The sequence below is a fragment of the Periophthalmus magnuspinnatus genome, chromosome 22 (assembly GCF_009829125.3).
Source record: "Periophthalmus magnuspinnatus isolate fPerMag1 chromosome 22, fPerMag1.2.pri, whole genome shotgun sequence".
NCBI lineage: Eukaryota > Metazoa > Chordata > Actinopteri > Gobiiformes > Gobiidae > Periophthalmus > Periophthalmus magnuspinnatus.
Window position 1 is genome coordinate 25,434,490 of NC_047147.1, and position 14,383 is coordinate 25,448,872.

Genomic DNA, 14,383 nt, shown 5'->3' on the forward strand with positions numbered 1-14,383 from the left:
CTTTCTTATTCTGTAAAGCACTTTGAATTACTTTGTGTACCAACTGTGCTATACAAATAAACTTGCCTTGCCTTTTGAAATTTATAATAATGTTTTTGAAATGTACAATTACCGAATTTAAACTAATTTACTGAGAATGCTCAAACGACACGTAAACTATTTGATTTGAAAGGAATCAACATGAGGTGAAACAAAACCACAGGAAGAAATAATTCATCAGGTTTAAACCAGCACAGGTCTGATTTAAAGCTGTGAAAAAAGTAGTTGTGCTTCTGTTTTTTGGTTAAATGATAAACTTGTGACATGCAAAAGATCGGGTTTGTACAACGTGCATCTGGGAGAAACATTTTTACAAAAGACTTTGATTTACAAGGCAGGACAGAGAGGACACTCAGCAGTCTACAGGTTATATACATATACAGACTGTACTACAGTGAGGTGTTAGTAAATACTGTTCAACACACTGAAGTAGTAGTAATAGTTTTGTATTGGTGCGTAGTTGTAGTGGTAGCAGTAGCAGTAGTAGTAATAATAGTAGTAGCAGTAGTAGTAGCAGCAGTAGTAGCAGTCGTAGTAGTAGCAGTAGTAGTAATAGTAGTAGTAGCAGTCGTAGTAGTAGTAGTAGCAGTAGTAGTAGTAGTAGTAGTAGCAGTCGTAGTAGTAGCACTTCTCTAGTTGTGTTGCAGTTGTATTAGTAGTAGCAGGAGCAGTGGTAATAATACTAGTAGCAATAATTTTCCTGTGGTGATGTAGTTGTTGTAGTAGTAGTACTTTTAGTCGTGCTGTAGTGGTGATAGTAGTAGCAGTTTTATTGACGTGTAGTAGTATTAGTAGTAGTTTCGTTGGCGTGTAGTACCTCAGGCTCTGGTGGAGTAGAGGTTGTATCTGGTGGAGTAGAGGTTGTATCTGGTGGAGTAGAGGTTGTATCTGGTGGAGTAGAGGTTGTATCTGGTGGAGTAGAGGTTGTATCTGGTGGAGTAGAGGTTGTATCTGGTGGAGTAGAGGTTGTATCTGGTGGAGTAGGGGTTGTATCTGGTGGAGTAGGGGTCGTCCTCTGTTCTGGGGTCGTCCTCTGTTCTGGGGTTGACTTTTCCACAGTCAGCAGCTCTGCTCCTGAACTCTTCAAAACATCCTCCTTCACATGAACTATCTGGATCTCTCCCTCCTCCTTCTGCAATAAAATAAATTCAATAATGGAAATTATTAGCAATGAACTATCTTATTTTATCACTAAAGCTGAGTATACGACAACAAAAACTCTTATTTACACACGGCATCGCTTTCAATTTAATTTTAACCTTTTTTTTTTATATAATCAGTGTTGGGAAGTAACTTCTTTCATTTGGTGTTCAGAACTAAAGTCATGCAAACTCCACGGTATTAGTAAGGGAAAAAATAATATAATAATATATATATATATATATATATATATATATATATATGTATGTATGTATGTACACATACATCAGCATAAAGCTGCATGCCACATATTTACACTATAATATAATGCAAATCAAGTGAAATTATTCAAAAATATTCAAAATACAGTACACATACAATACACTTCAGTGCAGTTATTCAATATTCTGTAAGTAAATGCATTTTCAAAGTACACATCCATCCAATTTCTTCCTCTTATCTGGGGCCAGGTCATGGAGGCAGCAGTCTAAGCAGGGACTCCCAGACTTCCCTCACCCCAGACACATCCACCAGCTCCTCCAGAGGGACCCCAAGGTGTTCCCAGGTCAGCCAAGAGACATAGTCCCTCCAGCGTGTCCTGGGTCTTCCCCGGGGCCTCCTCCCGATGGGACATGCCCAGAACACCTCCTTAGGGAGACGCCCAGGAGGCATCCTGAGCAGATGCCCGAGCCACCTCAACTGGCTCAGTAGCGGAGCAGCGATTCTACTCCGAGCTCCTCCCGTGTGACAGAGCTCCTCACCCTATGTCTAAGGGAGCGCCCAGCCACTCTGAGGAGGAGACTCATTTTGGCCGCTTGTATTCACGATCTTGTCCTTTCAGTCATTACCCAGAGCTCATGACCACAGGTGAGGGCAGGAACGTAGACTGACCCGTAAATCGAGAGCTTTGCCGTTAGACTCAGCTCCTTCTTCAGCAGAACAGACCGATACAGCGACCGCATCACTGCAGACGCTCAGACGTGAACAAGACCCCGAGATATTTGAACTCCTCCACTTGAGGCATTTTCAAAGTACTCTTCCCAAAACTGAATAAACAGCATTTGGCAATAAACAGGTCACCAAATCTCACCTCCTCAGATGTAGTTTTCTCGGGTCGAGGCAGCAATGGAGACTGTCGGGGTTGGTCAGGCTGTGGGATGAACAGAGCTGGCACTTTCTGAAATAGAATTAAAGTTCATGAGAGTTAGTTCATTAGAGATGCCTGTCACACCTTTCATCTGCAGTTTTAAGTTCATAAAACATTAGAAAAATATTTAAAAATTATGCAATTTTTTTTTTTTTTATAACTTAACTTAAGCGATTTAAAAAGTTACTGAAATGGACATTAAAGCAACGCCATGTAACTTCCTGAAAGCGGCATGCCATCTGCATGATTCCATAAAAACAGAAAGTTAAAACCATATGTTGGAATGTTCTCCATGTAGAAAAAATGTAGAAATTATAGTCAAACGATCACCATTTCCATGGAAACAAGGGAGTGCAGGTCCTCGTCCAGCCCAAATAAGAGTCAGGTTTGTGGAGATGCAAACTCACTCATGTTGTATGCACAATAAAAACAACCAAAATTCTTCTATTTTTGGCTATTTTGGCTAAAAGTGTGGCTTTAAATAAAATGATATTGTATGTTTTGGACACAGCGCATAACTGATTCTTTATTGTTCTTTATCTCTTAGCCCTGTACCTTCTGTAGTTCTTGTAGCAGAACCTGCAGGTGGTTCACCACAGTGAACACAGTCAGGGTCTCCTCAGCCTTCTCCGGCAGATCCAGGTGAGGTTTGTTTCTCTGCACCTCGTCTATGGTCCTTTGCATCGCCTGGATCTTCTGCTCCACAATCTGACACGATATGGGAGAAGAATGTGTCAAATGTTGCTATTATAAAGGCAGTTTAGTGTCTTGCCCACAGACAAAAACTTAAGTATCAATTTCATGCAATTTGGCTTCAACTGTTAAGGTAATATAATGTTCTCTTTGAAAGTTAAATGTCCCTGTGTCTCTGTGAGGTTTTATCTTGTGTAAAAGCTGCTAACCCTGCAGTTAGACCTCTACAAACAATTCCTGAAATGTCCCTGTGTGTCAGATGTCCTCCCTGTATCTCCATGGGGTCTTATTCTATTTGTTAACACTGTAGTTTAGACCTCTACAAACATGCAACATGTGAGCAGTATTCTCTCAAATGCTCCTGAGCTAAAATGTACACTGTGATTTTAAATTCATAAATCACAAAGCTAATTGTACCATTACAATTCATCAAATGAAGTCTAGTAAATATTACAGTTATGATTCTGACCTTGAGTCTCCGCACTTTGGGGCTGGGTAAACTCTCAGGAGAGGCCAGGAGCAGTTTGATTTCAGCCACGTCGTTCTCCATTTTCTTCACCTCGGCTTCAATGGTCTCAACCTCCTGCAAAAAACAAACATTTTTTAAAGAATATCTTCACCAAAATGCTGTGGTTAGCGTTATATACTTTACAGCTGATGCCATCAACATTCCCTGGGAGTGTGATGCTAACGGTACGCATAAGAGTCTCAAACTAACTAGCATTAGCCAACAGTTTTTCAGTTGGTCACTCTCACCTTTTTGTTGAAAATCAAACTCCTAAACAGGACCATGAACGCTCGGATTGATCACAGACTCCTGAAAATGTGTTCTGGGTCTGACCACCACCGATCGCTCACACACACGTACAGAGGCAAAGTGGGTAAAGTGTCTTGGTCAAGGATAGAACATGTTGTGGCCTTCTTTACCCTAAATCTTGTATTGTTGTGGATCTCTTTAACCCAACCTTCGTAATACCATCTGTTGTTACGCTTGAGTGTATCTCTTGCATGTTGCGTCCAACGGCATCCAGCCACTTGGACTAAGCTAAACTGTTATGATCGTTTTGGTGGGATAAATACACTGTTTGTTTGTTTATTTGTGAACTGAGGGCAAGACGACACTATTAGAGACAACAGCTTTTTGACGATTGTGCACAATTGATTCAATAAACCAGACTTTTTGATTCAAGACAGCTTCTCTGTTGATTTTATATTCTTAAAGTTTTTACTATTAGAAAATTCCACAACAACTAATAGTATACAGCAGCCAGAGTGGGAATTGAACCGCCAACCTTTGGGTTTGAGGATTCGCTTTAACCAGATTAAAGATAGGGTGCTATTTTCACACTGTGGAAGGGGGAGGTAGGTATTTCTAAGTCAACCCCTTTAGTACTGTAATATCCACATACAATTTTTTTTTTCAGATGCTGTGGGGAATCTGGAAAAAAAAACTGAACACAACTAATCAGAGCAATGCTTTTTGTGCTTATTTTCAGGTTGGTGAGAAATGAAAATACCTTTACTGTTCAGTGGTCCCTCATTATAACGCAGTTCACCTTTCACGGCCTTGTTTGCTTTTTTTGGAGCAATTTCGCATGATTTATTTTATTTTTTTACTGCATATGAGTGTGCATTGTGTTGTGCGTCCTGTTCAGACAAATTTACGTAAATGTTGGATCGCAGTGTGACTCTGAAGTGCTGTATGTTTGCAAGTTTTCTCCCTAGCAAAACCCACAATGTCGATGAAACGTTCTGCACCGACAAAGGCGCCGATGAAGGTTTGAACTTTGAGAGAGTTTAAACGAGAGAGAAATGTGAGAAAATGTTAACGCCTGTGTGAGAAAAGTGTATAAAGTGTGTGGTGAGGGGTTTTACAGACAAAAACATGTAGAATTATTGCAAAAAATAAAGCTGATACTTCGCAGATTTTGCCTATTGCGGATTATTTTTAGAATGTAAGCTCCACGATAAACGGGGGACCTCTGTGAACAAAAACATAACATTTACTCATTTCCAAAAAAAAGCTCCAAAAAACTTGGTTACATCCAGTCTTAAGGTGACTGTAACTGCAGTTATTTGATCAGACTCACAGAAGCAGCATGTTGCAGTTTGGACAGAGGAGCGGTGAAACTGTCTTGCACTTGCGCCACCTCTCGGTCGGCTTCCTGGAGCTCGAGCTTCAGAGAGCTGACATCACAGACCTGAGACATCTCCTCCAGGACCAGACTGAAGCCCTGAAGAGTGGAGCGGATCTGCGCCGAGTCGCCCAGCACCACCTGAATAAAGACAAAGAAGGAGAGAGGCAGGAGGAGTCTGTTTAATCAGTTTGGTGGTAGCAAAAGACGAAGTTTAAATCTGTCAACTGGACAAATCGTTGCAAGAGTGAAGACGTTTTGCTGCTCATCCAAGCCGCTTATTCAGTTCTGGTTCTTCTGTGTGTACCTGACCTCACCACGTGGACGTAATGTGTGTGTGTATTACCCGAAGGGCGTGCACGTCGCTATAGTGTGTGTGTATTACCTGAAGGGCGTGCACGTGGCTGCTCAGACACTTGGCGGTGGTATAAGTGGCTGGAGCAGCGAGCCACGTTTTGGCCTCATTGATCCAGCTCTTGGAGCTGTTGATCATCTCCTGATGCTCCTGGAGCCACGTGTGGATCTGGATAAAGACGAGACAAGAGAGTGAACTACACACTAAGGGATAGAAATAAACTTTAAAGAAATATTATGCTTTTATTCAGGTAGTTAGTATTAACCTAACATAAGAAACAGATGATTATTCCACGTTTTGTTCTCTATAATTTGCAATATTGATCTATATTTTAGTATAATAAGCAATTGATTAAAATTTCTACTGTTGAAAATTGGCCACGTGACATTTTTGAAACCTACATGTTTGACCCAGGATCAGGATTTTTGGAGTAATTCCAATTAAGTAGAGAGCTATGGCCAAAGCGCTCAAATGCAGGAGAATACCAGATTACTCGTGCATTAATCAACCAAATTACAACTTTGACTAAGCTTTACATGTATTTGACTTTTTCTCTGCCTCATGGTAAAAACTGCATTTGTCTGCACCTTGCTGAGCAGTGTGGTCCTCTGCTCCGCCTGTTTGGCCAGCTGTGCGTGAATCTGTTGAACCTCCACCAGTCGCTCCATGAGCACTAGCGCCTCCTCTGGTTTCTCCAGGTCCTGCACCTCTGCCTCTAGAGCAGCCAGACAGGAGTGCCATACATCCAGCTCATCCCAAACACGCTACAAAGAGAGAGGCAGCGAATCAAGATTATTAATGTTGTAGTCATTTTTAAGACAGAGCTTATAAACATAATAGTCTCTTATACTATTTCTCTCTCTTGTACTGACCTTCTGAGTGACCTTGGCCTCGGCTGCAGTGGGGCTCTTCTGGTCCAGTCTCTTCTGAAGTGAGTGAAGTCCAGACTGGATCTCTGACAATTTGGCCCCGAGTCTGTAAACGGGACCACTCTTCTCCACAGCGTCATTCACCTGGAACCGAACAAAACCAATGAGTTAGCCACAACATTTATACAAGCCTGGCTAAGACAGACTGAGAATATTCAGAAAATCTAAGTGCTTTTAAGTGTTTTATTTGCATTGACAAATCCTCAAGTCCATTGTTTACAACGATCAACATCCCGAGGCTAATGTAAGTTTGTACTCCTCTGCTCTTATTTCTATTTAAAACACTTAAACCATTCTTTTGTATTTATCGGGGCATATCACTGCTGCTTATCTGCTCTGAATTTCCATGAGCATGTAGGCAAAAAGTGATTGTGTATTAATTATTAGCTAATACAGCAAGGTGTCTGGCTGTGTCACATTATATTCATATTGGCAGGGTGGATATGGAAGTGTTTTGCCCAAAGACACAACGAGCACATACACTATTGACGGTGGCCATGATTTACCTTTGGTTCGACTTGTTGCATGATCTGCCTGGTGTCCTGCAGCAGAACCTCAATCTCACCCGGAACCACACAGTCTGGCTCTGAGTACTTTGTTTGTATAGAGTTTGTGATCTGCTGCAGCAAAGCCTTCTGGGTAAACAGATGGAGAAGTGCCTCCTGAAATCAGACATATGCATACTGTTAATTATCTTATGTACCTTATCTTCTCTAGTATTTAATTTGTACGATAAAACTTTTGTCTTTTCACTAAAACACTCCTCTACGCCTGTTTGCACATCAGTAAACCCCATTTGTTCATGTAGCCCTTAGAGATGAGCTGAGTCCAGGTTTCATTGAGGCAGTTTTTTTCCTGTGCAGTAACTGTCTGAAAATACAAAAACTTTGAATGAATGGTTCTTTGGTTTTTGGCCCATAGTCGTTTAGTCCCCAATCCCCAGAACCACTCCAGGCTGAAACCAGACCTCCCATTATCACCCCTCTATTCTGGGTTCTCTCTCTGTCCCACATGGATCTTCACTGTAGAAGCTTTCACTACAATCTTTTTGTACCGGTGTAAAACGATATTCAGGTGTCCGTACAGGGCAGGTCACTGAGTTCAATTCACAACTGTGGACAGGCCTCGTGACAACCAACCAAAATGTTACAAATTTGTACAAGCCTTAACTTCAGGTGGGTAGATGGGTAGTATTCAGTTACATTTACTAGAAACATTTTACTTTCAGAGCACATTTCTTTCTGCATACTTCTACTTGAGGCTTTATGTTGACAATAGACTTTAGACTTTACTTTATTGTCCCCGAGTGGATATTCTTTTCCACATACACAGATAAACACCAAACATCACAGTCACATAAACACATTACAAAACAGACATTATGCCTCAGCGGGGCCTGTTGTTTAAGAAAGCAATGGCTGCTGGGATCAGGCTTCTATCAAACCGTGCCGTCCTGCACCTGATCGCCCTGTACCTCTGTCCTGAAGGCAGAGGGATTAGATGGTCCTGGAGGGGGTGAGTGGAGTCCTGTATTATGGAGAGTGCGAAGTGTCTAATAGCCCAGTTATTTAGATCTGTGAGATTGGGTGTGAGTCCTATGATTTTAGCAGCCATGTGTGTTACTTTAATGAGTTTGGTCCGGTTTTTAACAGTAAGCGTGTTATAGAAGCAGGTGGAACAGTAGGATGGGCTGAATGATGGATTTATACAACAGAAATAACAGGTGTGGAGAAACATAGAGTCCTTTGAATTTTCTTATTACTGATAGTCTTTGTTAACTTCTTTTATGAATGTCCATGATGTGATGTTCAAATGTGAGTGAGAGTCAATTGTAACCCCAGTGTACTTAAAGCTGTCCACTGTTTGTACTGTTTGGTTGTTAATGATGATGGATTGCTGTGATTGGGGGGTGAAGTGAGTGAGTGTGTCCATGTAATCCAGGGCCAGGACAGCAGTGTCATCAGAGTATTTGAGATATCTGATGTTTTATATTAAATCATTTCAGCATTTGTGTTTGCTGCTTCAGAAATAACAGTTTTGTTCATATTTTGTCATTGCTGCCAAGACGTGTGTTGTTAGCATGCTAGCTGTTATTACCATAACCATGAATGCAAAACTCTGCTCTGGCCTCTGAAAGTTGTGAAAAGTGCTAATAAAGGCATTGTGATGAATAATTACGATGCTAGGAATGTGTTAGGGAAGCGAGGAGTAAGTAATGACCACTGCAAATAGTTTAAACTGGACTTTTAAGTAATACAAAAAAATGTGATAAAGCACCTTTAAAATATAACAACTGAGGAAAGTAATTTTATTGTTATATTATATAATAGTTTGTATTGTTCTAAATACACCGTGGAGAACATATCTGACCTGTATCTCATGGGCGTTGCCGGTCTCAGGCTCTGACAGCAGGTGGTCTGCAGCCTCCAGCCAAATCTTCAGCCTCTGCAGCTCCACTCGGTTTCTCTCTCTTTCCTCCAGTTCTAAGCGAGAGGAGGCCAGGCCCACACTGCTGCACTTACTCACACTGAGAGGGACAAAAAATACAATTATTATTTCCATGTTTATTCTGGTCATTTCATGCAATTTTATAAACTAAAATATTTTGGTTCAAGAGCTGCTGAGACCCTGACATGGATGGAATCTAGTCTATTCAGTTCAAATTTACTCCTCCCTAAACTACATACACACATGACTTTTCACACTAAATAAAAACATCACATTCATGGATAAAAACATTTTTTGAGGTTTTAAAGAGGAGCTAATGTGCTTGGGTCTGCTACATAGTTATAATCTTTGACACCATGGATCATTATGTTATCATTTGGACATTTTAAATTGCAATCTAAAATCATCTAAAATGACTTAATAAAAGAAACAAGTCTGCTGACTCCTGCATTAGAAACCTGAAGTGCCCAATAGGAGCTGAAATGCAAAACGTCATCGCAAGAAGCAGCTGCGTAGCTATCGGCCCCTCCTATGTATAGCTGGATATCACACAAATGAGCAGTGGCAACGAAGTAAGTACAGAGCAGTGGGCATATGCTGGCATAAATAAAAATATTATATATATTACTAAGCAATTAAAGATTGGTCAAACATGCACGACTCATTCCAAATTCAACTTCGAGAGAGTAAATAACATGCTTAAAAGCTCTGGAAAGTTGCAGAGTAGATTGGCTTTAAGGACTCAATAAATTGTTTATGTCTTTTTAAATTAGAAATATATGAATGCTTTACAGTTACCATACGTACTTAGACTGATCGTGTTGTATTCTCACATAGCACCACTAGATGGTGTCTATGTTACAGCTGTCTAATAGTGCATCAGCTTTGGCATGACAGAAGAAGACCAGAGAGCACCTGTGAGGGGAGGAGGGAGGGGGGATGGGCCAATAAACTAATAAACTTTCAGACGGTAGCTTTAACGATGCAAAAACTTTTTTCTATCTTTTTGAATAAAAAAACAGATTTCTTTAAAAATCTACACTTTTATAAAAGTGTAAATAAAAAAGTTCAATCAGTTCACCTGTTGTATCTGGTTTGCATGGCCTGTAGTTGCTGACAGAGGGGTGTGGGTGGGGCTTGTTCCAGGTGGGCGGGGACTCCGAGCAGACGTGCAACTCTGAGCTCTAGAGCGGAGAGAGCACGGTGTTCACAGTCCAGTCGGTCCTGGTACTGCTCCCAGGACTGGACCGCATCATGAAGCTCTTCTGTGCCACTCCTCAGGGCGGAGAAGGAGGGCAGCTCCGCCTCCACCTGCGATAGGACTGACTCTGCCTTCTCCACCTGTGTGTGAGAGAGAGAGGGCTGTTGGGTTAACCATGTACTATATAGACCATGAAAAATAGTATTAGTCAAAAAGATATTATATTTTTACAACTGAAAAAGAAGCTTTTTAATAGGGCAGAAGACTTTTCGGACAAACATGATTGCGATTAGGTTTTAATAATAGGATTCTGTTCAAAGACACATTTTAAACGTGTCCAGAAGAATTGACAAAAATGAGTCATTATTATAATTTCATTATTTATCTGCCGTTTCTCTGATAGTACTTACACTGTCGGCGATGTGGCTCCACTCGGCAATCCTCTGTTCACATCTGGAGCTCAGTTTCCTGGAGCAGCGTCTCAGTCTCCAGACTCTCGCAAACAAAATGGCCACCATTGTTTCTCTGTGCCGACTGCAGCTCGGTTCTGTACACCACTCCCTCAGATCGGACAGGGATTTCTGCAGGGAGTCCACCTCTGAGCAAAGGGACTGGAAAAGAAAAGAGCAGGGTTAAGGTAGGGATAATCTAGATATATTTAATCTGATTTACAATATACTATATGATTCTGTAAATCTCAAATATTGTCCATACCTTGAGTTGTTCCTGTTGTTGGGAGAAGTGTCTCAGACAGGTGACTTTCTGGGACATTAGCCCATTCGCACTCTCCTCTGCTCTCTCCAGTCTCTGGGTGATATCGTCACAGAGCTCACAGAAATGATTGTACTGCTCCACACAGCTGCAAACACGTAAACCAGATGATTATATGTAACTGTGCGGGATTATTATCTAAATTAGTGTATGGAAACTGTTAAGATTCTTGCCCAATTGTTTTTAAATTGACCAATAATATCTGCAGTGATGCATGGTTTGACCAAATCAAAGCAGGAGGTTGTTCACTCCTCAGTTTTATTTAATATTCTACCGCAGTGTTTGCCAACATGATCAGGGGATACTTCACATTTCAAAAGCAGGTAAAATTGAATAGCAGGGGAATAGTCATTTTGCTAGGGCCATGGGCATTGTTCGTCTAAAAATTCAATACAAATTCAGATTTAGATTCCTCACCTGTTGAGTTTGTCCAGCTCCATCTGCCCCCTCGCCTTCACTGTGGCCATCATGACCAGCAGCTGACTCAGGGTCTTCTCCTGGAGCTCTGTCACAGCGGAGGAGGACAGGAGGCGGTTTGGTGGGAAGCAGGTCTTGAGTTGGTCCACAAGCTTCTGGAAGTCCTGGTCCAGAGAGTCCATAGACCTGTGGATCTGGTCCGATCGCTCAGAGCAGAGTCCGCGAGGTCCAAAGCAGTACCGTAAGGGGAGTTCGAAGTGGAGGAAAAGGAGGATGACTCTTCTCACAGAGACAATGTAGGATCTCAAAGACTGTTTGGCCTCAGTGATGCTCTCCTAAGAAAAACATTAGTAGTTAGTTGTCAATGTTATGAATATTAGCATAGAAGACATTATGTATTTTAGTCAAAAGTTTAGTTATTCTTGTACAAATAGTTATTTGTATACCTTTCAACATCTTTTTATTATGGAACAGTGTATTGGTTACTACTGTTTACCTACAGTAGTAACCAATACACTGACTTGGTTACTACTGTAGTTATACAGACTAATATTAAATGATGGAGCAATTGTTTTATTTAGTCTTGAGATTCAGTTCTGTCAACTGGACAAATGGTTTGGACAGGAGTTTAAAACTTGTCAAAAGTTGACAGAATTGACTCTCCTTTTGATATAAATTACTAATGTTATTATTTCATTTCCTGGTATTTGGTTAGTTTGCGAAATACAGGAAATAGCTCGCACAGAATTCTGCATATGTGAATGCAACTGTAGTACAAAAAAGCAGCAATAAATTGCCAAAGGAACGCTATGAGAATACATACCAGCTGTGCGTCACACTCTTGCAGAACCTCCTTCTTCAGTTTGATTAGATCCTCTGCTCCTGGCTCTTTCTTGCTTGACTTCAGCTTGAGCACCTCCCAGGCTCTTATTCTCATCTCCACTGTCCTCCTCAGGGTTAAAATCCTCGCGTATTCTCTGTCCACATCTGCTTTCGTCAGCTTTACTGCCAACTTTTTGTTCAAATGTTTGTTTATATTCTTCAAAAAGGCTATAGATGCTTTAGTTTCTATTCCCAAATCCATACTTTTCATCAAATTGCCTTCAATGATCGTCAAAGTATTGTCTAGTGACGTTTCCATTGTATTTAGAGTCTCTTCTGTCTGTTTTATCCTTAGTTGTTCTGCACTCAACTGCGATGGGTAAAGATCCATTGAAATGTCTTGCAATTTTGATCTAACTTCTTGGCAAAGCACATTTATCACAGGAAAGTGTACCAGCAAACTTTGGCATTTCTTGTATTTTTCAATATCTTTTGTTTCGTCTTTAGCTTTTGGAACTTGGTCTTTCATACTCTCCTTCAACTCCTCCAAGACCTTCCTCAAACTTAGGTACAACTCATGATCGGTCGCTTTGGGTTCCATGGTGAGCATTTTGTTTTCAAGATCACCGATTAAACCTTGAATTTCTTTGGATTTTTCTAGAGGTAACCATTGCTCCAAACGTTCGACTTGAGATTTATGTTCAGATAGAGTGTTTTTCAGCGGTTGCAATGCTTGTAGGGATTTGCTTGTTATCGGGAATTTTGGTCGAGTCAAATCAACAAGCATGTGTCTTACACTCTTTTCAATTGGAACTAACTTTTGCTTGCTAGATTCTACCATTTTGATGCATTCCTCCACCTCGTGCTTGTTCACATTTTCCTTTTCGATAATATCATCTATGTCATCTTGGAGGGTTGTAAGCCTGTTAAATAGCTGGCAATTCTCTGCAATGCTAAGCTCGGGTGCAATTTCTTTAGACTTTACCAAAAGTGCTTCACAAATTTTGGCTTGTTTTTCAGCTTCATCCATCGTTTCTTGGGTCTTTCTTGCCTGGCGTTCCAATTCTGGTATGGCCATTGCCGTTTCAGAACTGCAAACAGATTCTTTGTTCAAATAGGACATAATCCATGCGTCTAAATCTGCAATTTGTTGGGATAGCTTCTCTCTGGTTTGCAACCCTGACTCTGTTTCCCTTATAGCTTTGACTAACTTTTCAGTCGTCAACTTGGACAATTCTTCCAAAGATTTAAAAGACGTGTTGATCATTGGGACCTCTTGTTCTTCATCAAGTTGTGGTAAAAGTTCATTCACTTCGTCCACTAGTGCCTCCAACTGGCCTTGTTTGGATATTACTTCAGATTGTAGCTTCTTTAGGTCTCTTAGTTGATGGTGGACCTGTTCAGGAAGCAATGATACCCTCTTTTGTCTACTTTCAATGTCTGTTTCTGTCTTTTTGGCCCAAGCAAATGCATCTCTTAGTACAGCAACAATCTTCTCCATAATCGGATTACTGCTAATTTTGGTTTGGGAACATATTGTATTCTCAATTTGTCCAAGTTTATTTTCAACTCCTTGGATGCCATCTTGAATTTCTTTAGTGTCACTTTCCCATTGTGAGTTAGGTAGGATTTCTTCAACACGGTCTTTCAAATGGCAGTATTTTTCATTTGCAGCACTAAGGTCTGCATTCAAAATAATTAGCTGTTGTGTTTCGTCGCATAGCCACTCTTCATTTTCAATTTTATCAAGCTTTTCAGCAATATCTTCTAGTTGTCCCTGCAAATTGGTCATCTCTGTCTTGATGCTGTCTGTCTCGTAGGAAATTGCATTTTTGTGGTACAGTGATTTTTCAGTGTTCTTTTCAACTAGTGTCCATTGGTTTTGCAAATTTTTTATGTCGTTTTGAGCAGCAGCCCTCTCAGATTTGGGGAAAATAATGTATAGTTTTCTGTAGATTATGATCAGTTGGTTGAGTATGGTTCGTCTCTTCTCCAAAGTCCTCTGTAAAGAGCTGAGACGTTCTGCCTCTTCAGAACAACTTTCACCTGGAGACCTGAAAAACAAATAAAAGAAAATATAATAACAATATTAATCATTTTCCTCTTTTGCCAATTCCACAGTCACAATATAGTTTGCTTTAGACTGTTAAAAGGGTCAAAGGTTGAGGGAATAAAAAACTGATTACAGGTTTAGGCTTTTCTAAAAATAGTTTTATTTTTTAAGTTTTTACTTAATTAAAAACAACTATGAAACTCATTGATATACTGCAATAGATGTGTAGGGAT

General features: G+C 40.5%; 1 protein-coding gene across 5 annotated transcripts in view; it reads right to left on the reverse strand.

The window, feature by feature from the left end:
- LOC117390442 (titin-like) overlaps positions 1-14,383 on the reverse strand; it is a 46,404-nt gene that overhangs the window by 8,671 nt on the left and 23,350 nt on the right. For all 5 annotated transcript variants that reach the window (XM_055230884.1, XM_055230883.1, XM_055230885.1 and 2 more), the window contains 15 exons: positions 12,099-14,151; positions 11,276-11,610; positions 10,802-10,946; positions 10,498-10,698; positions 9,968-10,227; positions 8,809-8,965; positions 6,945-7,100; positions 6,382-6,522; positions 6,097-6,273; positions 5,540-5,677; positions 5,110-5,295; positions 3,489-3,602; positions 2,882-3,034; positions 2,270-2,356; positions 857-1,171 (listed from right to left, as the gene is read on the reverse strand). In XM_055230884.1, coding sequence (XP_055086859.1) covers positions 857-1,171; positions 2,270-2,356; positions 2,882-3,034; positions 3,489-3,602; positions 5,110-5,295; positions 5,540-5,677; positions 6,097-6,273; positions 6,382-6,522; positions 6,945-7,100; positions 8,809-8,965; positions 9,968-10,227; positions 10,498-10,698; positions 10,802-10,946; positions 11,276-11,610; positions 12,099-14,151 — 4,618 coding nt within the window. The remainder of the gene's footprint in view (positions 1-856; positions 1,172-2,269; positions 2,357-2,881; positions 3,035-3,488; positions 3,603-5,109; positions 5,296-5,539; positions 5,678-6,096; positions 6,274-6,381; positions 6,523-6,944; positions 7,101-8,808; positions 8,966-9,967; positions 10,228-10,497; positions 10,699-10,801; positions 10,947-11,275; positions 11,611-12,098; positions 14,152-14,383) is intronic.